General features: G+C 38.8%; 1 protein-coding gene across 1 annotated transcript in view; it reads right to left on the reverse strand.

Annotated features, from left to right (window-relative positions):
- Positions 1–26,378, reverse strand: part of LOC131943341 (neuronal acetylcholine receptor subunit alpha-10) — a 132,939-nt gene that overhangs the window by 2,658 nt on the left and 103,903 nt on the right. Inside the window, exons 4-11 of the mRNA XM_059303404.1 lie at positions 18,802–18,846; positions 18,467–18,576; positions 17,730–17,862; positions 17,161–17,301; positions 16,422–16,572; positions 13,506–13,616; positions 6,580–6,779; positions 1,933–2,091 (exon numbers count right to left, since the gene is read on the reverse strand). Coding sequence (XP_059159387.1) covers positions 1,933–2,091; positions 6,580–6,779; positions 13,506–13,616; positions 16,422–16,572; positions 17,161–17,301; positions 17,730–17,862; positions 18,467–18,576; positions 18,802–18,846 — 1,050 coding nt within the window. The remainder of the gene's footprint in view (positions 1–1,932; positions 2,092–6,579; positions 6,780–13,505; positions 13,617–16,421; positions 16,573–17,160; positions 17,302–17,729; positions 17,863–18,466; positions 18,577–18,801; positions 18,847–26,378) is intronic.

Below are 26,378 nucleotides of genomic sequence, written 5' to 3' on the forward strand. Positions count from 1 at the left end.
AAACAAAAGGGACATCACTACACTGAAAAAAAGAGACATGACTAAACCCAACGAAAGGGACATCACTACACTCAAAAAAGGGACATCACTACACCCAACAAAAGGGACCTCATCACTACACTCAAAAAAGGGACATCACTACACCCAACAAAAGGGACCTCATCACTACACTCAACAAAAGGGACCTCATCACTACACTCAACAAAAGGGACCTCATCACTACACTCAACAAAAGGGACCTCATCACTACACTCAAAAAAGGGACATCACTACACCCAACAAAAGGGACCTCATCACTACACTCAACAAAAGGGACCTCATCACTACACTCAACAAAAGGGACCTCATCACTACACTCAAAAAAGGGACATCACTACACCCAACAAAAGGGACCTCATCACTACACTCAACAAAAGGGACCTCATCACTACACTCAACAAAAGGGACCTCATCACTACACTCAAAAAAGGGACATCACTACACCCAACAAAAGGGACCTCATCACTACACTCAAAAAAGGGACATCACTACACCCAACAAAAGGGACCTCATCACTACACTCAACAAAAGGGACCTCATCACTACACTCAACAAAAGGGACCTCATCACTACACTCAACAAAAGGGACATCACTACACCCAACAAACGGGACCTCATCACTACACTCAACAAAAATACAGCATCACTACACTCAACAAAAATACATCATCACTACACTCAACAAAACATGATTACACTCAACAAAAGGGACCTCATCACTACACTCAACAAAAGGGACCTCATCACTACACTCAACAAAACATGATTACACTCAACAAAAGTTACCTCATCATTACAATCAACAAAAGATACCTTATCAGTACACAACAAAAGGAACATCATCACTATACCCAACAAAAAGACATCGTCACATTACTCAACACTTAGCGAACAAAAAAAAAACATCACTTTACCTACATAACAAAAGTGAAACAAATCATTTCAGACAGACAACAAAATGTGTACAAGTAAAGCAGAGGCGTAGCGAGAGGGGGGGGGGCGGGGGGGGGGACATATGTCCCCGGGCGCCGACCTTAGGGGGGCGCAAAATTGAAAGTTTGAGGGGGGGGGGTGCAAATGAAAAGTTCGAGGGGGGGGGCGCAAATCGAAAGTTTGTCCCCGGGCGCCGGGAGGGGTCGCTACGCCTCTGGAGTAAAGCTCTTCTCCAGGCAGGAGCAGTATGGTTAATCTGAATCTTAAAAATTGGAATGTGTAGGAATTACTAGACCCAATCACTTGTAATTTCTCCGCCTCTGGTCAGGTACCGTTCAAAGCGAGTAAACTCAGTCGGAACATCCAATAAACTCTTTCACGAGAGCAGATATTATCGAACCACGAGAACACAATCTTCAGAGGTTAGTACACAGTGAGCTGCTACAACCGCTCGAGACTCTACAGTACAGTGTTGTTATATAAATAGATTTATTTCTTCTAATTTCTGCACTTTTGGTTTAAGTTGGGTGAATCACAATGTGAAGCTACTGAGGAAGTCTAGAGAAGCAGTAGCAGATGTCGCTGGTGGAGAGACAACTGTGACACATTACAAGTAATAATAAGAATATAAACGACACATAAGGTACTGTTTTTTTTTCAGTTAAAGCATAATGGCGTTAGGATCATTTATTTACCTTTTGTAAAAAGTTAAAACAAAATGGCCTTAGGATCAAATACTTACCTTTTGTAAAAAGTTAAAACAAAATGGCGTTAGGATCATATATTTACCTTTTGTAAAAAGTTAAAACAAAATGGCCTTAGGATCAAATACTTACCTTTTGTAAAAAGTTAAAACAAAATGGCGTTAGGATCAAATATTTACCTTTTGTAAAAAAGTTAAAACAAAACGGCATTAGGATCAAATATTTACCTTTTGTAAAAATTTAAAACAAAAATTACCTTTTGTAAAACCCGTAAAAATTGTCTTTCTGTGTTGTCTCCACTTGGCGTGGACGGAGAGGGCGTAAACTTCCGGGCAAACCTCGGAGAAATGCCGCCATTTTCTGGCCGTCTGTCCATGTCGTACCGAGAGTAGTAGTCGTTGGTCGGGACGGGTTGCTGCAACAGGGAGGATTAGCCGTAAATATACCCGGATTAGTCGCGTGGTCGGCAGGGATTGGAGATTTAAATATACTTGGTCGGGGATTTATGCCGTACGGTCTACCGTGGGGGGGGGGGGGGGGGAATACCGGTGAGGTGTAGGTTGTGTTGGATGGGTGAGTTTGTTGGCTAACTGGGTATCGTTGGCGGGTTTTTGCTAGTGAATTTTGAAGGCTGGGTGGGGCGGTGGGGGTGGGAGTTGCTGAACATGAGTATTCAGCTATGTACATTTTAATAGCATTTTTTAAAGCTGTTTGATTACAATTTACGATTTGTGTTTATTTCATATATAACTGTATCAACCTATAGATTTAAATTCAAAGTGATATTTTAGGTATCATTCAATGCTGCAATTGAGCTGCAAAAATATTATACAAATAATATATATATTATATACTTACATGCATATATATATATATATATATATATAATGTATATATTTACCAGGGACACTTTTACCATTCCCGAGCGTCTCCTCCCCCTTTTACCAAATCCTGCCTCCACCGCTGGTGTATATTATTCTGATGGAGATGAACTAGCCATCTGATAGAAATGTTATTTTCTATCAACAACCTGACTAATGCTGGTCGATTTTCTTGAAAACGAGTGCACCCATCTACACAACCACAAAAGTGGTGGCTGATATTCCACACGAGTTACTGCCCCTGGAATCGAGCAGCGACTAGTAATCGATTATTTACTGTCCTGCTCAAAAGTAAAATATTTAGTTTGGCGCTCAGGCCGACACGTTAGTTCCTTTGACATACGTTCCTGGCAAATGTTGATGCATCAAACAGAACAGTTGCCAGTTAGGCTACGGTAATATTTTGCATGAGCCACGGTTCGAAATTTACTGTGAGTTAATATCAAAACGGCGCAAATTTTGTTACGGTGTGGGGTTTAAAGTAGGTGGAGGGGGGGGGGACTATGTTGTAGATTTATGATATTGTAACCTTCTAGTACTAAAATAATTAAACTAAAACGTTTTAAAAGATTTTACTAGATGACCTAGATTTATGGCAAGTGAATTCAAAAGAGCAGCGTTGTTTTTTTGGCTTCCATAAATGACGTCACTCTTTCAGAAAGGAGAGAATCAGAGATCGAGAAAAGGAGGGGGGGGGATGGAAGGAAGGGGAGGAGGGGGAGAAAGGATTGTGAGGAGGGAGTTCAGAGACCGTACTGTCTGAAATAGCATTCATGTAACGTGAATACATTTACATTTGTCCGTTGGATATCTGCAACACAATAAGATTTTAAGCTTGAGAATAATCTTCCACAATACTTAGAGATTGTTTGTATGTGAAGTTACGTGACAAAGCGTAAGACAATAAAATAACACATACAATCAGTTGGTATGGTACGCCAATTCAGAAAAAGATGAGAAATTTTTAAAAAGATGGGGGGGGGGGGGGAGTATAAAAGGAATAGAGTGACGTCTATATTGGAAGCTGAAATAGTAGGACAAAGCTTAGAAAAGCCTGAAAGACTGGCAGGACACTGTGGACGACAGAGAACGGAAATCCCAAGTTCCTCAAGCAGCCAAATGGAATAATGATGAGGATGAAGATCGGAATCCGTCAAACAGGAGCATTGTTGAAGAAAAAAAAATTATTAGAGTGTAGATACCCAGTAGATTTTGGGGTAAACATGTTTGTTAAAATATTGTTCGTCTGATTTGAAAAGAAAAGTGACGAAGGCCTAGCATTGCAGGCAACCTCGTTTTTAAAACAATGAAACTGTTTTCTTTAAACATTACAAATCGTAATGGTTATAATAGATTGTAGGAAAAAAATTAGTAGGCAAATCAAGGGAGAAATAGACCTATGAAAGGAAGGGAAAAACACGAGTACGAGAAAAGATATTTGCAGTAACGGAGAAAATCTATTTTTACTTTAAAGAAACTAGCTTAATTTTTCTTGATATGAACGACATTTTCTGGTTAGAATCTATTTAAAAAGAATCCTGCACATTAATTTGTCTTTGATAGACGGATTAAATTGAATTACATCGTATCCTTATTTCCCCTTTTCCCGTCATAAATCGAAACATGACTCCATATTCGTAAAATCTCCGACTGCTAGTTTTTCAATAACCTAAGCTCCCTGCAGTTTTCTTTATTTACTAGCGCTCTCTTATGTCAGAGGAGGATAGTCTACCTTTTGCTAGATGATGATGGCTTCAAACAAATAAAAATAGTGGGCAATATTGGTCTCGTTTTACAGATATTTGTATTTTTAAGGCATCCAAAGCTTTCTTGATGGCTTTTTGATTTCAATAACAGGTTACAAACGATCAGAGGAAACATGTTTAGCATGTGTTCAAATAACGAGTGTTGTGTTGTGAGCTCTAGTAAATATGAATAATGTCTTGAGTACTCCAATGAACTCTGCTGGTGTAGGGGAGATGAAGTTCAACCTACAGCTAACAATATAACATAAATAACCAATCTTCTTTGTGTTATACATTATCAAACACGTCTTCATTTCTTTATGCTTTTTGAGTGCAGCATGTGGCAAAATGGACACCCTCATCCCTTAATATAAAATGATGAAATAAACTCTGCTGAAAACATCTTAGTATTAAAAGGTGAAATAAACGTCGGCAGGACTTATTGCGTTATTTCATTTTTGTTAATTATCACCAATACGGATGTTTATTGGATGTAATATTGTATTATGTTGTAATATTACAGCTGATGAAACACTACGTCATATGTAATATTGATATATCTAAAGTTAAGCTGTGGTAATACATCTATATATATATATATATATATATATATATATATATATATATATATATATATATATATATATATATATATATATAGACATAAGCTGACGTAATGGTTTTCTCATATTGAGACATCTATCTCTTCATTGTTCTTTAAATCTTTTCAAAATAATTTGTAATGACTAGCATTACCTGTGCCTATATTTAGATGAGACCTAGAGGTAAGAGAGGGGTGGGGAGAGTGACGTCAGAATACTAGTGAGAATTCAATAAAAGTGTTAGCACCTCCCTCTTAAGTCAACAATTGTATGATCACGTGGGGTTGATCACGTGGGGTTGATCACCTGACTGGAGTAGAAACACATCTTAAAGATGAACACTTTGTGACCCACAACCCTAAAATAATACCAGCCTTTGTCATGATTCTTTGGATGACCTTGACCCTTATATCTGAAAGCACGTGCTATGATTTGTGCTAGTTGTAAACATACCAACGTTGGGTACCTCCATGAAGAGTCAGTACGTAAAAATTGAGGTGGGAGTTATATCAAGAATCATTGATGTTTTGAACACGACGGTATCAAAATAGCTAATACCGTCATCACTTTCTTTCAATAGAAAATGTAAAATGTATGTGAAAGGATGGAGGGGGGGGGGGGCTTAGAATCTTTAGAGCACACATAGAGCTAGATGCTCTAAGTGATAATTTTAGGTCGTACTATTTGTCCCTTTTAAGTAATTATTTTGCTGTTTTCATAAAACTCACGCCGAAGTTGAGTTTTTAGAAAATTCTATTCGCATGTGTTCTATTCGTAAAAAAGATGTTATTATTAAAATTTTTTTTTTATCTGTTACATCTAGTAATAACTATTTTGATTGGTTTAGGAAGGGTGGGTATAAAAGTTTCCTATGAAAATCTGCTTTATAAAAATAAAATAAAATTAATTTAAATACTTCTCAACACATTATTTCAATAGACCATTTAAAAAAAATCTAAAAATACAATCACTCTAAACTTGTGACATCTAATTAAAGAAACCTTTCTAGACTATGAGACATGCTATAGAATACACTGCTCTAAACACTGTGCAAATAACATCAATAATTGTAGCAATCTTCTAACCTGATGTGTGGCCATTACGTCATGCAAACTATGTCATCCCCTTTACCTGGCCCAGGTGTTCTTGCCATGGTCATCTACGTCTTCATCACCCTGGACATCAGCACCTGGGGCATCTCTCCCACGATAGTGCGACGAAACGTATCATGGGCTGCTACTCACCGTTAAAGCTCTGATCTCATTCTTCAGTACTCACTGTTTTCTGGGCAATACACTTCACTCTTCATCACGAAGTCTCCTTTTTTAATACGCTCTGTTGCTTTGACCACGATACTTTACCTTTCACTACTCATCGTAAGGGACTTCACTGCTCACAACTTACTGTTCTCCCTTTGACCAAGATACCTCACCACTATTCACCATTTGTAAGGGACTTCATTCCCTCACACATCACTGTTCCGTGACCCCGATGCCCCCCCCCCCCCTTACTCACCGTTAGTAAGCGACTTCATTGCTCACACCTTACTGTTCTTCCTTTGACCACTATAACTCACCCCCACTCACCATTAGTAAGGGACTTCATTCATCAAAACTCATTGTTCTTCCTTTGACCCGATGCCTCACCCTCCACTACTCACCATTCCCTTGGGCACAGAACTGTGCTTATGCCCTGGCGGCGGATCTTCAAAGTCCAGAGACAAAAAGAGCATTTTGGATACCACACCAAAGAAAATCTTTTTCAGTATTTTAGGGACTTCGCGTCCCCTGGAGCCCTTGTAGTGGATGTTGAGGACAAAGACGGTCATTCCGGTGGCGGAGGAGACTATAGCAATGGTGATACCATAATACAGACCTGGAACAAGGAAACAATATTGACACACACCAAGATTCTAGGCAGGCATTGCTAGACGCTACTGCACTTACCATTCCTTTCGTGCCCTTAGGACCCTTGATATCCTTAGGGTCTGGAGGCGATTCCTCCAGGTCCAGGGATATAAAAAGAACCTTGGCAACTACCCCAAAGAATATCAATTTGAGGAGCCTCGGCACCTCCCGTCCTCGGGCGCCCTTATGGTGGATGTTGAGCACGAAGACCGTCATACCCGTGGCGCAGGATACAATGGTCATTGTGATGCCGTAATATAAACCTGGAAGAACGGGGAATATCTTTAGGGGTCACCATGGAAACGTGACGTCATCCAACCTCTTTATCCGTGGGAGGGTAGGTGGGAGGGGCGGCAGGTGTATATTTTTGTTGTCGTTGCTGGTTAGTTCATTGTTAGTTGTTAATAGCTACACATAGGGAGATAGGGGTTAGCAGGGGAGTTTTAGAAGAGTGAGTTAGTGGCTGGGGATAGTAGCCAGAAGCTACACTAACACGTGATCAGGTTCTGCCAATCAAACCAGAAGAGTTGTATCTATTTTTAAAACTGCAGAGTTAAAAGTATTAAAATTTAAAAATATAATAAAAATAGTTTTTAAAAATCTTAGAAGAATATATAAAGATATTCATGAAGTTTATATTCTATATGATTTTGCATCAACTGTATGATTATCAAATTATTTATTTCAATTTTTTAAATTAATGTGTACAAAATAGTTGTTAACATTTAAAAAAAATGTTTTGGCTGACCACTGGAAATTTTTGTCTTCCAATATGGCAAATCTAAATCACGTCATATCCGGTCACAATCACTCAAACAACATGCATGATTTTAAATCTTTCACATTTTTCTTCAACATAGCCCGATCAAAGATCCAGAGATCAAAGAAAAATAAACTGTTATTAGAACGAAACATGCATTCATTGCTGCACTGAGTTATTTTTAGCCGTCGTGTCTTATCGGCTGGTCTGAACTACAGCAGGACGCGATACATCCTCGGCTAGACGATATTTCATTAACATTGTTTTGTGACGGAGCAGCAGAAGAAAATGTCCTGATGGCACTTCTAAACCAATCAGTTCCCTAGGCTTTTATTCCAGCCTATTACGTAAACCACTATAAGAATTTCTTCGCGACCCAAACTTTTTTGTCTACTTTTATTTTATCGAGTCACGTGAGCTAGAGCAGGGACACGGGGTTTACCCCCCCCCCCCTTGATTAAAAATATGACAAGTAAATTTATCGATTGAAAATGTAATTATCGTGCATAATTTTGGAGATTCACTTTGTATTAAAATCACAATTTAAATTTTATTTTAGAGCTCAAGTTTAAAAAAAATATATCTGGATAATGAGGAGTTTTTTTTCTTTCGGATCCCGAATTGCTTATACAATTTCAAAATTAATAATTAATTAGCTCGTCGTTAATGATTTTTATAAGATATTTTTTATACACCTGTTGACGTCCTATTGTAGAATATAAACAAAAATGTTCATTGTTTCAAGTGCCATCCATTACGTTTTCTGAGGTCTACTCATCCGTTTTGATTATTTCATTTACTCAATTCGCTGCTCATTAAGTTTAACTTATTAATTCTGCTAATTGCGTTTACTCGTTCATGTTTGTTGATACGTTTTACTGTGCACAGAAAGTCGGAGTCAATGTCGTATCGCTCTTTGTGCGGTTTATATTCTAAAGATCGCGTCGAAAATAAACATGGTTTGGTTTATATTCTAATGATGGTCTAAATATTTCTACTGGACCACAAATAAAAATATTTCTACTGGACCACAAATAAAAATATTTCTACTGGACCACAAATAAAAATATTTCTACTGGACCACAAATAAAAATGTTTCCACTGGACCACACATAAAAATGTTTCCACTGGACCACAAATAAAAATATTTCCAAGGGACCACAAATAATGACCAGACAGATCGATAACATATTTCCACTGGACCACAAATAAAAATATTTCCACTGGACCACAAATAAAAATATTTCCACTGGACCACAAATAAAAATATTTCCACTGGACCACAAATAAAAATATTTCTACTGGACCACAAATAAAAATATTTCTACTGGACCACAAATAAAAATATTTCTACTGGACCACAAATAAAAATATTTCTACTGGACCACAAATAAAAATGTTTCCACTGGACCACAAATAAAAATATTTCCACTGGACCACAAATAAAAATATTTCCAAGGGACCACAAATAATGACCAGACAGATCGATAAAATATTTCCACTGGACCACAAATAAAAATATTTCTACTGGACCACAAATAAAAATATTTCCACTGGACCACAAATAAAAATATTTCCAAGGGACCACAAATAATGACCAGACAGATCGATAAAATATTTCCACTGGACCACAAATAAAAATATTTCCACTGGACCACAAATAAAAATATTTCCGCTGGACCACAAATAATGACCAAACAGATCGATAAAATATTTCCACTGGACCACAAATAATGACCAAACAGATCGATAAAATATTTCCACTGGACCACAAATAATGACCAGACAGATCAATAAACTATTTCCACTGGACCACAAATAAAATATTTCCACTGGACCACAAATAAAAATATTTCTACTGGACCACAAATAAAAATATTTCCACTGGACCACAAATAAAATATTTCCACTGGACCACAAATAAAATATTTCCACTGGACCACAAATAATGACCAGACAGATCAATAAAATATTTCCACTGGACCACAAATAAAAATATTTCCACTGGACCACAAATAAAAATATTTCTACTGGACCACAAATAAAAATATTTCCACTGGACCACAAATAAAAATATTTCCACTGGACCACAAATAAAAATATTTCCACTGGACCACAAATAATGATCAGACAGATCGATGGCCTAAAATATTTCCACTGGACCACAAATAAAAATATTTCTACTGGACCACAAATAAAAATATTTCCACTGGACCACAAATAAAAATATTTCCACTGGACCACAAATATAAATATTTCCACTGGACCACAAATAATGATCAGACAGATCGATGGCCTAAAATATTTCCACTGGACCACAAATAAAAATATTTCCACTGGACCACAAATAAAAATATTTCCACTGGACCACAAATAATGACCGGACAGGTCGATAAAATATTTCCACTGGACCACAAATAAAAATATTTCCACTGGACCACAAATAAAAATATTTCTACTGGACCACAAATAATGCCCAGACCTATTGATGGTCTAAAATATTTCCACTGGACCACAAATAAAAATATTTCCACTGGACCACAAATAAAAATATTTCCACTGGACCACAAATAAAAATATTTCCACTGGACCACAAATAAAAATATTTCCACTGGACCACAAATAAAAATATTTCCACTGGACCACAAATAAAAATATTTCCACTGGACCACAAATAAAAATATTTCCACTGGACCACAAATAAAAATATTTCCACTGGACCACAAATAAAAATATTTCCACTGGACCACAAATAAAAATATTTCCACTGGACCACAAATAAAAATATTTCCACTGGACCACAAATAAAAATATTTCCACTGGACCACAAATAAAAATATTTCCACTGGACCACAAATAATGACCAGACAGGTCGATAAAATATTTCCACTGGACCACAAATAATGATCAGACAGATCGATGGTCAATACTGTACGTGATCCCTGATCTCGCGTGGGACAAAGGGTCAAACCAATAATCGTCCAGCGCTAGGCAGTGGTCACACAGGAGATTAGCGGCCAGCGTGATGACACACCCGCCGTACAGAGATGGATGGGCCAGGTCTCACTGCTGCAGTAACCAAACAACTTTACATTGGGATAGGGGGGGGGGGGGTGATGGGGGGTGATGTCAACAGTAGGCGAACTAGATGGCTGGTAGGTGGGGGGGGGGGGACGGGGACGGCACAGTAGGTAAGTAGGTAAATCGGATTAAGTAGGTGGGGGGGGGGGGAGTGTGAACAGTATTCAGATCAGATGAAGCTGGTGTGTGTGGGAGGGGGGGGGGGTGTCAACAGTAGGCAAATCAGATGGCTGGTAGGTGGGGTGGCACAGTAGGCAAATCAGATTAAGTAGGTGGGGGGGGGGGGGGGGAGTGTGAACAGTATTCAGATCAGATGAAGCTTATGTGTGTGGGAGAGGGGTGGTGGTGTCAACAGTAGGCAAATCAGATTAAGTTGGTTTGGGGGGGGGGGGGGAGGTGTGAACAGTATTCAGATCAGATGAAGCTGGTGTGTGGGAGGGAGGGGGGTTGTCAACAGGAGGCAAATCAGATAAAGCTATAGTTGGCGGGGATGGGGGGGGGGGGGGATGGCTACAAGGCAGCTGTTTTAATACTATAGTAGAAAACAAGTTCTAGGAGCGACTTCTCCCAATGCGTGCTACTCGTTTTTAGAACATGAGACGGTGAAGCTTTAAGGGTATAGGAGAATATAGGTGGACCTTTAACTGTTGGAGATATCAGTGTAAGTCTATTGGGTTGTTTAACTGTTAGAGATATCTGTGTAAATCTATTGGGCAGTTAACTGTTGGAGATATCAGTGTAAGTCTATTGGGTTGTTTAACTGTTGGAGATATCTGTGTAAGTCTATTGGGCAGTTAACTGTTAGCGATATCTGTGTAAGTCTATTGGGCAGTTAAATGTTAGAGATATAACCGTTGGAACTATCTATCAGAGTAACTCCAACAGATGAACCGTTGTAGATATCAGAGTAAGTCAGTTAGAGATCGTTAGCGTCGACCTCTTTTCCGTTCTCTTGAAAGGGGATGATGGCAGGAAATGCACAAACTGGCATTGATTGGAAAGATTTGCCCAGGATTTTGATAAACGTGAAATTTTATTCTGCTCGAGTGAAGAAACACGACCTAATCTCTGGCTTCTCGTCGCCATGATGGCAAGGGGAATTAACGCTTGTTTAACATCAAGCGGCACAACTCTACTAGTAAGCCACCCAATCGCCACAAATGTATTATGTTCATTTTGCTTAATCATTTGGTGCTTAGGAATAAGCTCTTATAAAACATAGTATTCTCATTTTAATACAATTCGAAAGCATCCAATTGAAAGTGTTGATTTAGGCGATTAGTTTTCATGGAAAGAAATATTTAAAATCTGTTCACTAGAGCGATTCATCTAGTTCAGTTATTCAATACCTGTTACCAACTATAGTCTTGACTGTATCCTCGCATACACATTTTGATATTGTGAATGTTTTATACAAAAGTGGCTGATGTGTGGACGTTTTTAAGTTTAAATAAATTTTTTAGGCATGTGGTAGATAAAGTATCTGTGTTTTGTTATGTATAAATGTAATGATTACATTTTTACATGGACAAATACTAATGATAACATTTTTACATATAAAAATGTAATGATTACATTTTCACATAGACCAATGTAATGATTACATTTTCACATATACCAATGTAATGATTATATTTTCTCAGTTTAGTCCAGAGATCGTTGCATCAAATTAAAAAAATTAGAAAGTGAAACTGTTAATTACATTAATTTGTTTATATTAATTAAGATTGAAGCATTAAAAAAAAAATAATGTCTGCTACTCTTACTGTTTACCTGTGATATATTGAATATAATTTATAGAATAAAAGCATGGATACGAAAAAAAAAAAAAAAAACAAGTGCCACATGCAATCCCTCACCACAGTTTAGGTGTTAAATGCAGAAATCGCGTCAAATTGCTCGTTGTATGAGCAATGCATAAAACAAGCACGGAGAGTAGATGCAGAGGATGCACAAGTCAACCTGCCACTGTAATTTGAGAATTTGTGTCCAGACTGCAAGGACTACATAACCACCATGGATTTCCCATCTTTCCAGAAAATTGGAAGCATTACGAAAACTGTTAAACTAAAGCGAATATGGCAAGGTAAACTGACATGTAAATTGCATGTCTGATGCAAAAAAAAAAGGGATTTAGCCTACCCCTCCCCCCCACCGCCATGTTTAAGTTGTCTAAATAAGTAGGCCTGTGTAAAAGCTTTGAAGAGATTATTTTTCCACAATTAAAATATATGAACTTGACATAGATAATTTTCGATCGTTCACTAATTTAGTAGCAAAGTCCAACGCTTTAGAGTGTAGTTTTATAAACTTTAAAAAAAAAATTCCTTGGGCGCGTTGCAGTTGTATAAAAAAGTCCATTATAAGTCAATTGTAAGCTTTATTTTTAGCTAGTCGAGAACATGCCAGGCAAGCAAGGACTGAAATATTGATCCAGATTTGTTACGTTAAAGGATAGAATGTTAAGGTTTTTATATCACCCGGATGCAAGAAATTTCACATGCTTACATTAAGCTCAGCTCAATCAGGTCACGATAACAGCAGCCGTTACAGCCAGCAGTCTAAAATCAAACTGTCTAACGCCACCACAACCAGCAGTCAAAAACAAAACTGCCTATTGCCATTACAGCTAGAAGTCAACCACACAACTGTCTACCGCCATTACAGCCAGCAGTTAAAAACAAAACTGTTACCGCCATTCCAGCCAGCAGTCTAAAATCAAACTGTCTAACGCCATCACAACCAGCAGTCTAAAACCAAACTGTCTAGGAACACACGCCAGCTTTTCAAAGCCAAACAAGTAACCCCATTAGCGGCGGCCATTCGATCAACTCTCGTGCATTGAGTACTCACCAACCAACGGAAGATCGTCTGAGGTGGGCGGCATCTTATCTGCCACGATCATCAGGAAGACGGTCATAGACAGCAACGTCGTGATGCCCATGGCGATTTTTTCACCTGAGTCTGCTTTTTGATTCCATGCAGGAATGAAAAGGTTGGATGGGTGGATGGAATGGTTTTAAGTGGTGAATAACGGCCCTTGTGCATTCATCCGTTGAACACATTTTATTTTGTAACAGTTAAAATATATGTGACACTAACAGTGACATATAGTAAATACAACATACACACCAATATATACAACCGACAACCAAGAACTCTACATACAATCTTCTCATACACTTAAAGGAATATACATCGACATTTTATGTTCTAATAGTTTGTTATGCTATTTTAAAATTTAAAAAAAAAATAAATTAATTAATAAAACCTTTAGAAATCGAAAACAACAAGAGTTTCAAAAAATAAATAAATAAATAAAATAAAAAGGATAAAAAGTAAAAAAAAAACCCAATGAAACAATAAGTAATGTTATTATTTTTTAAGATGTGTATAAATTATTATGTACAATCAGCTGTCGCATATACATGACCACTCATACATGACAAAAATCGTACCCAGTCAAATAACACAAAGCCTTTTGCACATATATGTTTACTCAATATCATCCCATAAACATGCACTATCATTTACACCGCGACGACTAGACATGACGTAACACGTTGTAAATTACAAACTGTATAGACAGCAAGAGAGACCTATTTAACACAATACTAAGTGAAATTTGAAACACCACACAACAATGATCGCAGACCACATAATCATTAGACAAATATGACCACACATTACACAACCAGAATGACCTATAGTCACACAAAATGACCTCTGATCACACATAATGGCATCTAAGACCTCTAATCACACAAAAAGACCTCTAATCACACAAAATGATCTCCACACAAAATGGTCTCTAATCACACAAAATGATCTCCACACAAAATGGTCTCTAATCACACAAAATGATCTCCACACAAAATGGTCTCTAATCACACAAAATGATCTCTAATCACACAAAATGATCTCCACACAAAATGGTCTCTAATCACACAAAATGACCTCTGAGCACACATAATGGCATCTAAGACCTCTAATCACACAAAATGACCTAATCACACAAAATGATCTCCACACAAAATGACCTAATCACACAAAATGATCTCCACACAAAATGGTCTCTAATCACACAAAATGATCTCCACACAAAATGATCTCTAATCACACAAAATGATCTCCCCACAAAATGACCTCTGAGCACACATAATGAACTCCACACAAAATGACTTCTAATCACACAAAATGATCTCCACACAAAATGATCTCCACACAAAATGATCTCTAATCACACAAAATGATCTCCCCACAAAATGACCTCTGAGCACACATAATGAACTCCACACAAAATGACTTCTAATCACACAAAATGATCTCCACACAAAATGATCTCTAATCACACAAAATGATCTCTAATCACACAAAATGGTCTCTAATCACACAAAATGATCTCCACACAAAATGATCTCTAATCACACAAAATGATCTCCACACAAAATGACCTCTGAGCACACATAATGAACTCCACACAAAATGACTTCTAATCACACAAAATGATCTCCACACAAAATGATCTCTAATCACACATAATGATCTCCACACAAAATGATCTCTAATCACACAAAATGATCTCCACACAAAATGACCTCTGAGCACACAAAATGATCTCTAATCACACAAAATGATCTTTAATCACACAGAATGACCTCTGATCACACAAAATGGTCTCTAATCACACAAAATGATCTATAATCACACAAAATGACCTAATCACACAAAATGATCTCCACACAAAATGGTCTCTAATCACACAAAATGATCTCCACACAAAATGATCTCTAATCACACAAAATGATCTTTAATCACACAGAATGACCTCTGATCACACAAAATGGTCTCTAATCACACAAAATGATCTATAATCACACAAAATGACCTAATCACACAAAATGATCTCCACACAAAATGACCTCTGATCACACACACTGTTCACTCAAATATTACACGTAAATGATAGTTTGAACAACAGAACATCGCATAAAATCGACGCCCCAACACTGAATGCCCACTCTTACATTACACAGAATGCCCAATCATACATTACATAGAATGCCTACTCTTACATTACACTGAATGTCCACTCAAATATTACACAAAACGACCACTCATACATCATACATCACTAGCCCCACCTCATGAGCACACCTCACATACAATGCACGTGCGACAGTTTGTCTAGAAACCCCTCACCTGCGGGCATGTAGAATCCCAGTAGTGCCACCAAATGACCACTAGTCCCACCACATGACCACTAGTCCCACACATGACCACTAGCCCCACACATGACCACTAGTCCCACCACTAGTCCCACCACATGACCACTAGTCCCACCACATGACCACTAGTCCCACACATGACCAATAGCCCCACACATGACCACTAGTCCCACCACTAGTCCCACCACTAGTCCCACCACATGACCACTAGTCCCACACATGACCACTAGCCCCACACATGACCACTAGTCCCACACATGACCACTAGTCCCACACATGACCACTAGTCTCACCACATGACCACTAGTCTCACCACATGACCACTAGTCCCACAACATGACCACTTGTCCCACACATGACCACTAGTCCCACCACTAGTCCCACCACATGACCACTAGTCTCACCACATGACCACTAGTCCCACCAAATGACCACTAGCCCCACCACATGACCACTAGTCCCACCAAATGACCATTAGTCCCACACACTACCACACCTCACATACAATGCACGTGCGACAGTTTGTCTAGAAACCCCTCACCTGCGGGCATGTAGAATCCCAGTAGTGCCACCATCGTGATGAGGATACAGGGGAACACCATGTTAAACACGTAGAACAGTGGCCGACGTTTGATGCGGATGTGGTTCTTGATGAAGATGTACGGCACTGGACAGCATGAAAATAATTTTTCCTGAAACGTTAGTTTAACAATTAGTGCTGTGTTTTCCTGGAACATTAATTTAACAGTTGTCTTTAAAATGTTTTTAAATGTTGGGTTCAGGCAAGTAAGTAATCAAGGATCTGTCAATTACTTAGACCCAACTCTCTCTTGATAGCTGACCAACACTTCGACCCACCTCTCTCTTGATAGCTGACCAACACTTCGACCCACCTCTCTCTAGATAACCTACCAACACAGACCCACCTCTCTAGATAACTGACCAACACAGACCCACCTCTCTAGATAGCTGACCAACACAGACCCACCTCTCTAGATAGCTGACCAACACAGACCCACCTCTCTAGATAGCTGACCAACACAGACCCACCTCTCTAGATAACTAACCAACACAGACCCACCTCTCTAGATAACTGACCAACTTAGACCCACCTCTCTCTCCTGCAGATAACTAACCAACACAGACCCACCTCTCTAGATAACTGACCAAAACTTAGACCCACCTCTCTCTAGATAACTGACCAAAACTTAGACCCACCTCTCTAGATAACTGACCAACACAGACCCACCTCTCTAGATAGCTGACCAACACAGACCCACCTCTCTCTCCTGCAGATAACTGACCAGCTCCCACTCTGTACTGTTCTTGTAGTTTGATATGTCCCCCACCTCGTCCCCGATGGTCTCCAGGTTCAGACCGCCGTAGTCGTAGGTCCAGCTGGCAAAGTTGAGCGTGCAGTGCTGGTGTGGGGGGGGGGGGATAGACATTTAAATAATAATAAGCAACTACATCCTTTTTGTGTAGAATTATGTGCGTTGTTTGGTAGATTGCTGTGTGTCGCCAGTGTGTAGAAATCTTTTTTCGCTCGTGTGTAGAATGTCTGTATGTGTGTAGAATGATCTATATGTGTGTAGAATGATCTGTATGTGTGTAGAATGATCTGTATGTGTGTAGAATGATCTGTATGTGTGTAGAATGATCTGTATGTGTGTAGAATGATCTGTATGTGTGTAGAATGATCTGTATGTGTGTAGAATGATCTGTATGTGTGTAGAATGATCTGTATGTGTGTAGAATGCTGTTTGTTGTGAAGCCTTAAATTGTTCCATCTGTTGCTAGAAGCCCCACCGATTCTGGGTTCCCCCCTCCCATCTCCACCCCAACTCACCTGGGTATCAAAAGGGAAGTACGTGACGTCAACTTCACAGGAACTCTTAAAAATGACCATCTGAAGCCACATGACCTCCCCCGTGTAGTTGACTATGACATTTGTGCTGACAGACTCGTCCGTTATCATGGCACTGTAAACACAAGGGGGGGGGGGCAATACAGTAGAATACAGAGGTTGGTTTTATGTAGTGTAGGGGGTAATGGAACATGATGGGTGGGGGGGGGGTGATACAGTAGAATACAGAGGTAGGTTGTATGTAGTGTTGGGGGGGGGGTAATGGCACAAGGGTGGGGGGGTGCAGTAGAATACACAGGTTGGTTGTATGTAATGTTGGGTTCATAAAGCGTTACGTCATTAATGATCGACACCTTGATCTGAAGTCTGCTCAAGTTTTCAGTCACCATGTTCAAGTATGTGGTGTCAGTGTTGTCAGTCGTGTCGGTATTGTCAGTGGTGTCAGGTGTTTTCAGTGATGTCAATGGTGTCAGTGTTGTCAGTTGTTTCAGTGTTGTCAGTGATGTCATTTTTGTCAGTTTTGTCAGTGACGTCAGTTGTGTCTGTCGTGTCAGTGTTGTCAGTGTTGTCAGTGATGTCATTTTTGTCATTTTTGTCAGTGACGTCAGTTGTGTCTGTCGTGTCAGTGTTGTCAGTGTTGTGTCAGTGATGTCAGTGGTATTGTAAACAAACTAACACCACCAGCACTGACCATACACATGTCGTCAGCACTGACCCACCTGTTGTATAAGACGACGTCCGGCAACCAGACTGTGTTGTACGGCAAGTTGATGACGGATATATTGCCGTACTTTCTGGGGTCCCACCGAAGTTTTGGGTCGACCCAAATCTGCAGGAATAGATTAGTCAATCTGTTACATACAAATTCAAACACAATTTTGGCGATTTAACAACTTTCTAATAGATCAAATTTCTTGTATAGCTACGCAAGATCTGAAGTCACCGATATAACCAATCACAATCTACGCTATAATACATCTAACTATACAGCAAACTGAGTCTGTCGTACGACAGTAGAGCTTAATGTCTGTTTAACTGACGGACATTGACTGACCTGGTTGATCCAGCAGTTTGTTGTGATGATTTGATTCTTTTCGTCCTGAAAACAAAACAAGAGCTTTCATTAAAAACATAATGCGCCACCATAAAGATGCGCGTTGGTCGTTAGATTATGGATTGAAAAACTTTGGAAATCGTTAGGCACATCTATAAAAATAAACAGACTTGCAAACAATTACATTTAAATCCCTATAAGCAAGAAAAGCAGGCATGCTATGGGCTATTTATAAAATGACAGGCATTTATCAGCATTCAGTTGTTTACAAAAACACCTAAAAGGCTAAGAAATTAAAGATTGATAAACATAGATATTGTTACTCAATCACCGGTTGAGCTATTTTTTAAAACACCAACACCGTATTTAATGTATTCAGTGCTGTATAAACGAATTTTCATATTTATTATAACCTCTAAGTATTTAGAAGTAAAATTTTTAGACATAGATACGAACCTCCCCTCCCCGTCTGACCTTGCATTCATAGTCCAAGTACAAGTATTAAATTGACCACTTTAGTATTAAAACCAGAAGATCGTATGTTTGGTATAAAATTTAACTTAGATGGACTGTTCGACCGTGAACGTTTTTAACCCCCTACAGGTCGAAATTACATAGGATGGAACCAAATAAAAATATATCCGACAATGAGATTTAAAACCGGGTCTCCGGTGATGTAGTTGTTACATTTTTAAAAAATGTATGTCAAACTTTTTCACCGTCCAATATAGGGTTTAAGCTACAGAAGATGGAACCTTCTATAGAAAAAAAAGATCCAACTAAGAAATTTAAAACATGATCTCAAGTGACCAAATGTTCATGCCATGATATAAGAATTCACTTATGATGTAGGCCTACTCGTATCATTTTTAAAAATTTATGTCAAATATTTTCACTGTCCAACATAGAGCACGATAGACTTTTGTAAATAAAAATACAAAACACAAGCTGGTGGGCAGAGAGGAGCGTATAGACAGACGGACGGGCAGATTTAACAAAATACAAAGTGACTGACTGACTAAAAGACGGACTGACGGAATGATTAAAAGACAGACGATGGCCAAATAGATAATCAGCTCAGAATAGTGGCCCCTGGCCACCCAGTGCTTTTGGTCATCTAGAATTGTTTATGTGTGGATGGCCTGGGAGGGGTAAAATATTCATGAAAATTGTAGCAAGCGCCTCATATCGAACGCTCAGAAAATAAATGGCTCTGGAAATAGAGAGAAATAAAAAGAAGAAAACTAATGAACAAAAAATAAAAGAAACAGAACAAACAAAAAAAACCTAAAAAACAAAGGTTAGAAAATCTGGAGTTAAAAAATCTGCTGAACAGAATTTTTTTGTTGGATGGATGGTTATTAAATTTAAATAAAAATAAGTAGAATTTCTCAATTAAAAAGTTGATGAGGTTTAATTTTTTTGTTTGGTTTACTGCTCAATAAAACGTCTTTATTTAAAATCCGCAGCCTTTTGATGCGTCTTTTTAATGAGATCAAATCTACTTCGCTCCGTCTTCCAAACGAACCCCATTTTTTTTTAAACGAAACACCCCTCTCGTTTTGGGCCCTTCAACTTGTGGATTCAATGATTTAAAACTAAACTGGTTTGCTCATTTCAAATATTTCTTTTTTTACTTTTCACACTTTTTAATCAGTTGAAACGAAAATCGCGTCTTCTGCAGTCATTGCGAGGCTCTTCAATACGAGGAAAATAGAAATCGTGTTCTTGGGTATTGTACAGCCCACATTCTCGACTGCATTAATCCGAGTACAGAACATTATCATCTGGTAACGATTTTCCAGAAGTATTCGATACTTTTGAAATGTACCAGTTATGATACGGGTATCGATTATGCTGATCACTGGCACACTTTCAAGCAATTATGTAAATAAATCATCAGTCTGAGAATCGAATACGTCCGGCTATTTTACCCACTACGTCAAGACTACATGGGTTGCTGATGACGCGAAGATCAGAACCGATACTATAAATAAACAGCCAATAGCAACCGACCTTTTATCTGGTGTATGGTCGAGAATGTTGGGGGAGGACGGCCCGTCTGGCTCCACGAAATGATTGAGCTACAAATGAGTACCTAGCCTAATGGCAGTGATGGATGCCAGCCAAGCCAATACCGTGTCACGGCGACCCCCCGGGGACGGGGGAGCAGATTTAGATTTTTATTCTATTTAATGATCCCTATGCAAAAATGACTAAGCTGTTCTTTTGTGTACACTTGGCTTGTGGGAATCGAATCCAACTTTTCTTTATCGCAGATAGTGTGTGTTTCGCTTATATAGTAGTGAACACGATACAGCAGAATCGATTATGCATGAAATGTGAATCAGAAGCAGAGAGAACACACGGGATTGCCTGAAGTAGACATTTGGTGACACCTTGGGTGTCTGGTGTGTAAACACCACCGGTGACTTGTATATATATACGTCATGGATTAAGGTGCTTTTAACTAATGCATATAAGGTGTGTGAAGAAAATTGGTGTCGATAGCGTAAATATCAGCAGCATTTTGTGTGTGTTGAGGGCGTCAGTTATGTTAACACATAATTGGTCATTGGTGTAAGGACACCATGGGTGTGATCATCATCGGTATTTGGTGTATGGGTGTCTGGGTGTCTGGATGTATGTGGGTCTGGATGTATGGTGTATGGGTGGACAGTGTCTGGTTGTATGTGTGTATGGGTGTATGTGTGTCTGGATGTATCTGTATGGGTGGACAGTGTCTGGTTGTATGTGTGTATGGGTGTATGTGTGTCAGGATGTATGGTGTATGGGTGGACAGTGTCTGGTTGTATGTGTGTATGGGTGTATGTGTGTCTGAATGTATGGTGTATGGGTGTACGGGTGTGTGTGTATGGGTGTCATGTGTCATATTTTGTACCATGATATGTATTTGGTGTATGGTTTCTATTTCTCTTTGCTGGTAGGTGTAAGTTGAATACCATTTTAGGATTTACAGCGGGGTATAAATGTCGGCCTATATCTCTGTGTACATATGCATATCACGTGTACATCTTTGTCCGAGTGAATGTCTTTAAACTAAGCAAAGGTCATTATTTTGTCTGTAGGTCTGTCTGTCTGAAGTTGCCTGTCTTTATAAAGTTGCCTCTCTGAAATTGCCTGTTTTTCTAAAGTTGCCTCTTTCTAGTTGCCTGTCTGAAGTTGCCTGTAGTATTTCCAGAAAACCGGTTGACTCCCTCCCCCACCCCCACCCCCTCCCCACTCGCGCTGAATTCAGCCTGTATAGCGCGGTAAGATAAGATTCGCTCACCCCACAGTTTAATGGCTGAGGTACATGTGTCCATCAGTTGCTATCGATTTTTTCCCCAGCAACTGTCCCCCATAAAACGCCCATCAATTAGACCCATACCTCTACCTCCCCCCGACCCACACAGGGGAAATCACCCGCGATCAACCGTCACCAGATTTCATGCCGCGGCCACTTTGGAAGATTTTCAAGATTTTATTTAAGGAGCAACCGAAGGCCATGAGGCAGGAACTATATGACTGTATTATGCAGCCGACGACACGGGGTAGAAGATTAAAGCAAAACATGGCCGAACGACGCATCGCCGATGCAGACGTATGCCTTTAAGAAAATGGCCGTATAAAGCGAGCTGTTTGTTTTATAGATTACTTCTGGGGAACTGATGACCCCGAATTCTCACGGAAAGGATATCGTCTCGGGTGGTGTGATCTCTGGGGGCGCATGCGTGAATGTCATGTGACCCGTTGTATGTAAACAAGGAAGATGGCGCCCAAGGTGCCTGAAAGTGGGGCAGAAAGACTGGTAGTGGGTGGTTCTAAGACTAGCCCCTACAGATTCAAACACTACTATGGAAGGCTCTAAGACTAGCCCCAACAGATTGAAACACTACTATGGAAGGCTCTAAGACTAGTCCCTACATATTCAAACACTACTATGGAAGGCTCTAAGACTAGCCCCAACAGATTGAAACACTACTATGGAAGGCTCTAAGACTAGCCCCTACAGATTAAACTCTATACAATTATTTTAATTGACTCCTATTTTCACAATACTTGATACAAAAAAAAAAGAAATCAAAGCAACTCGGAACATAATTTAACTAAACCCAAAAACAACCGATGGACTTTACCTATTTACTGGCACTATTACTTAGCCGTAGAATTATTACACCGTCTTCATCAGAAAATATGGCTGTAGATATGACATTATGTTTCCCAAGAGGTCCTTTATTCGGTAACTACTTCCCTGAAGGACCAATCGAACAACAGATAAAATCAGCGGCCTCTGTGCAAAAGACAAAACTGTTCATCCCACAAAAGTCGGCGGTCGCTGTTTTAAAGACAAAACTTTTTACCCCAATAAAGTCGGCGGTCGATGTTTTAAACAAAACTTTTCATCCCATTCCCTAACAAGAGTGGCTTTGATTTCCGATACAATTAAAGCATTGACGTCATTGTCTTGATTGCCGTAAATATCATTGATCTAGACTGGCTGTCAGTAAATGCCAAAGTTATTCCAATGTTAAACTGCCGGTCAACGTCCATGCCAAGTATTTCCCTAACCCTAACCTGTCTCTATGTCAACAACAACGCCATGATACTTTAAATCATAAATGCCTTTTTATAGATTTGATTATTATAAATAGTTATAACATAACACCATCATATTTGTATGAATATTATTCTTTATATTTTTTTAGAAGATAATATTAATCATAATCCTATCTTTAACTTAACCTAATCTCAGTATTTAGCAATAACCGTATACTACTATAACTCTTGATTCAAATGGTATATTTTTAGAATTACACGTTGAAACATTCCAGGGTACGTTATATTTGAATGTCTGCAACTTTTTAAAAAAAGTTGTTGAAGGTAAGTTGGATCTCCGCTACAGAATATAGATCCAAGTCTGATAGCAACTTTTTAAAACCAGTTGTTGAAGGTAAGTCAAATCTCCGCTACAGAATATAGATCCAGGTCTGCTGATAGCAACTTTTTAAAACCAGTTGTTGAAGGTAAGTCAAATCTCCGCTACAGAATATAGATCCAGGTCTGCTGATAGCAACTTTTTAAAACCAGTTGTTGAAGGTAAGTCAAATCTCCGCTACAGAATATAGATCCAGGTCTGCTGATAGCAACTTTTTAAAACCAGTTGTTGAAGGTAAGTCAAATCTCCGCTACAGAATATAGATCCCGGTCTGATAGCAACTTTTTAAAACCAGTTGTTGAAGGTAAGTCAAATCTCCGCTACAGAATATAGATCCCGGTCTGATAGCAACTTTTTAAAACCAGTTGTTGAAGGTAAGTCAAATCTCCGCTACAGAATATAGATCCAGGTCTGCTGATAGCAACTTTTTAAAACCAGTTGTTGAAGGTAAGTCAAATCTCCGCTACAGAATATAGATCCAGGTCTGCTGATAGCAACTTTTTAAAACCAGTTGTTGAAGGTAAGTCAAATCTCCGCTACAGAATATAGATCCCGGTCTGATAGCAACTTTTTAAAACCAGTTGTTGAAGGTAAGTCAAATCTCCGCTACAGAATATAGATCCCGGTCTGATAGCAACTTTTTAAAACCAGTTGTTGAAGGTAAGTCAAATCTCCGCTACAGAATATAGATCCCGGTCTGATAGCAACTTTTTAAAACCAGTTGTTGAAGGTAAGTCAAATCTCCGCTACAGAATATAGATCCCGGCCTGATAGCTTTCACACCTTCTGGTTTGGCAATACGACTCAGACCCAGGAGATTGTCGAGCAGTAAATTATAAGACAAAAACTGCTAGCCTTGTTCAGACATCCCACTCGATTCATTTCAGTTCGCGCTCAATTTGACATCTAAATACAAAGCTCTGCGTTCATGTTTTTAGAAAAATAAAAATATGAATTTTAGAAACTTTTGAATTCTGAATACGTTGTATCAGTGGCGTAGCCAGGATCGTCTCAAGGGGGGGGGGGGTTCCAATTTTTACCCGGGGACAAACTTTCGATTTGCACCCCCCCTCAAACTTTCGATTTGCACCCCCCCTTATACTTTTTATATATACCGAGGGGTCTATGGGGGCTATGACCCCCCCTAACCCCCCCCCTGCCTACGCCACTGCGTTGTATACTAACGAAATCTGTAGGTAAATTTAAATTCCAGCAAATATTCAATTCGACTTGAATATGAATTCTTGATGCATAATTCTGTATACTTTTAAACTTTAAAGTATTGATGAATTTGAAAGCTACATATGCATTCGATATATTGCTGCTGCATTACATAAGTAAATTTAAAATCAACCAAATCTAGCTAATTACAGTTCTTGCTAACAATAAGAATAGTTTAACATATTTTGACTTCTTGCTTGTTTTGGCATGCTAACTATAACTGAATTCTATCTGACTTTGTTCAAAAAAAATTTTTTTAATGTAAGCTGAGCATTGCTGTAGTGAGTGACTCAGTTTAAGCGTATTAAAAATGTAAACAAAATTGGTTAGCACTAATTCTTTATGTTATGAAAACAAGCGTCAATCATTGTTTCTGGGCAGCGCTAGTGCCCCCCCCCCTCACGTTTAAGATGGTAAATATGTTGTCCTATCTAGGGGTTCCATTGCTGTATAACACCGTCACTATGATATTTACATGTCCACATCAAATCCTTAAGATAAATGGCTAGACAAAATAACCAACGAAGACCTATGGTAAACCACAAAACAACAACCGAGTGAAGGGGATATGAAAATCCGTAAAAACGTAATTTATATTTACCTCTACACATCAATATGTAACCAATTTACATGAACAGAGTGTAAAGTATGTATAGACATCATAGTGTGTATTTACACCGAGGGATCAACATGCTCATACCAACATTACACTTGCTCACAACATTTTTGTTACACGTAACATTTGCTTTCCTCACCCCCCCCCCCCCCCCCCCCCATCCCCTTTTGATTTTTCAGTAAACATTGCACCGACAAAATTATTGATTTGATTTTTTATTCGGAAGGTGCACCATGAATACCAATTTTCACAACACCCAAAGGGACGCTACTCTCAGACTCGTACAGGTTCTTTCCCTTCCCAAAGGAAGTTACACTAGTCATATTTGGAGTTTTCTCCCTTAATATTTTAATACTTCTTGGGCATCCATTTTGATTGAATTTATTGGATTTAGTCATATTCCTACAAGACGAAAAATTATTTTTGAGACGTATAAATTTATTTATCAAAAAGTAAAAACTGCTAGTAAAATATTCCCATTAATTGAATTCAAAGAGTGTCGTTATAAAAAGTCTAGACTAAAACATGCGGGCTAATCCCAGGTCTAGACCAGGGTCACGTGGAGTGTGAGTAAGTAAGACTAGGTGGTAAGTATGACTTGACTTGACTTAGGCCTCTTTGCTCCTGGTGTAACATAGGGTATCAACTTTACTCTTCCATTTTGTCCTGTCCCCGGCTATTAATTTTGATTTTCAAAATCTATTCTATCAAGACTTTAAAAATTATCCATTCATGACTTTAAAGTCTAACCATTCATGAGTTTAAAGAACAAACATCCATGACTTTCAAGATCAAACATTC

This window comes from Physella acuta, unplaced genomic scaffold (genome assembly GCF_028476545.2).
Source record: "Physella acuta isolate Inbredline_101_S28 unplaced genomic scaffold, ASM2847654v3 ptg000453l, whole genome shotgun sequence".
Taxonomy (NCBI): domain Eukaryota; kingdom Metazoa; phylum Mollusca; class Gastropoda; family Physidae; genus Physella; species Physella acuta.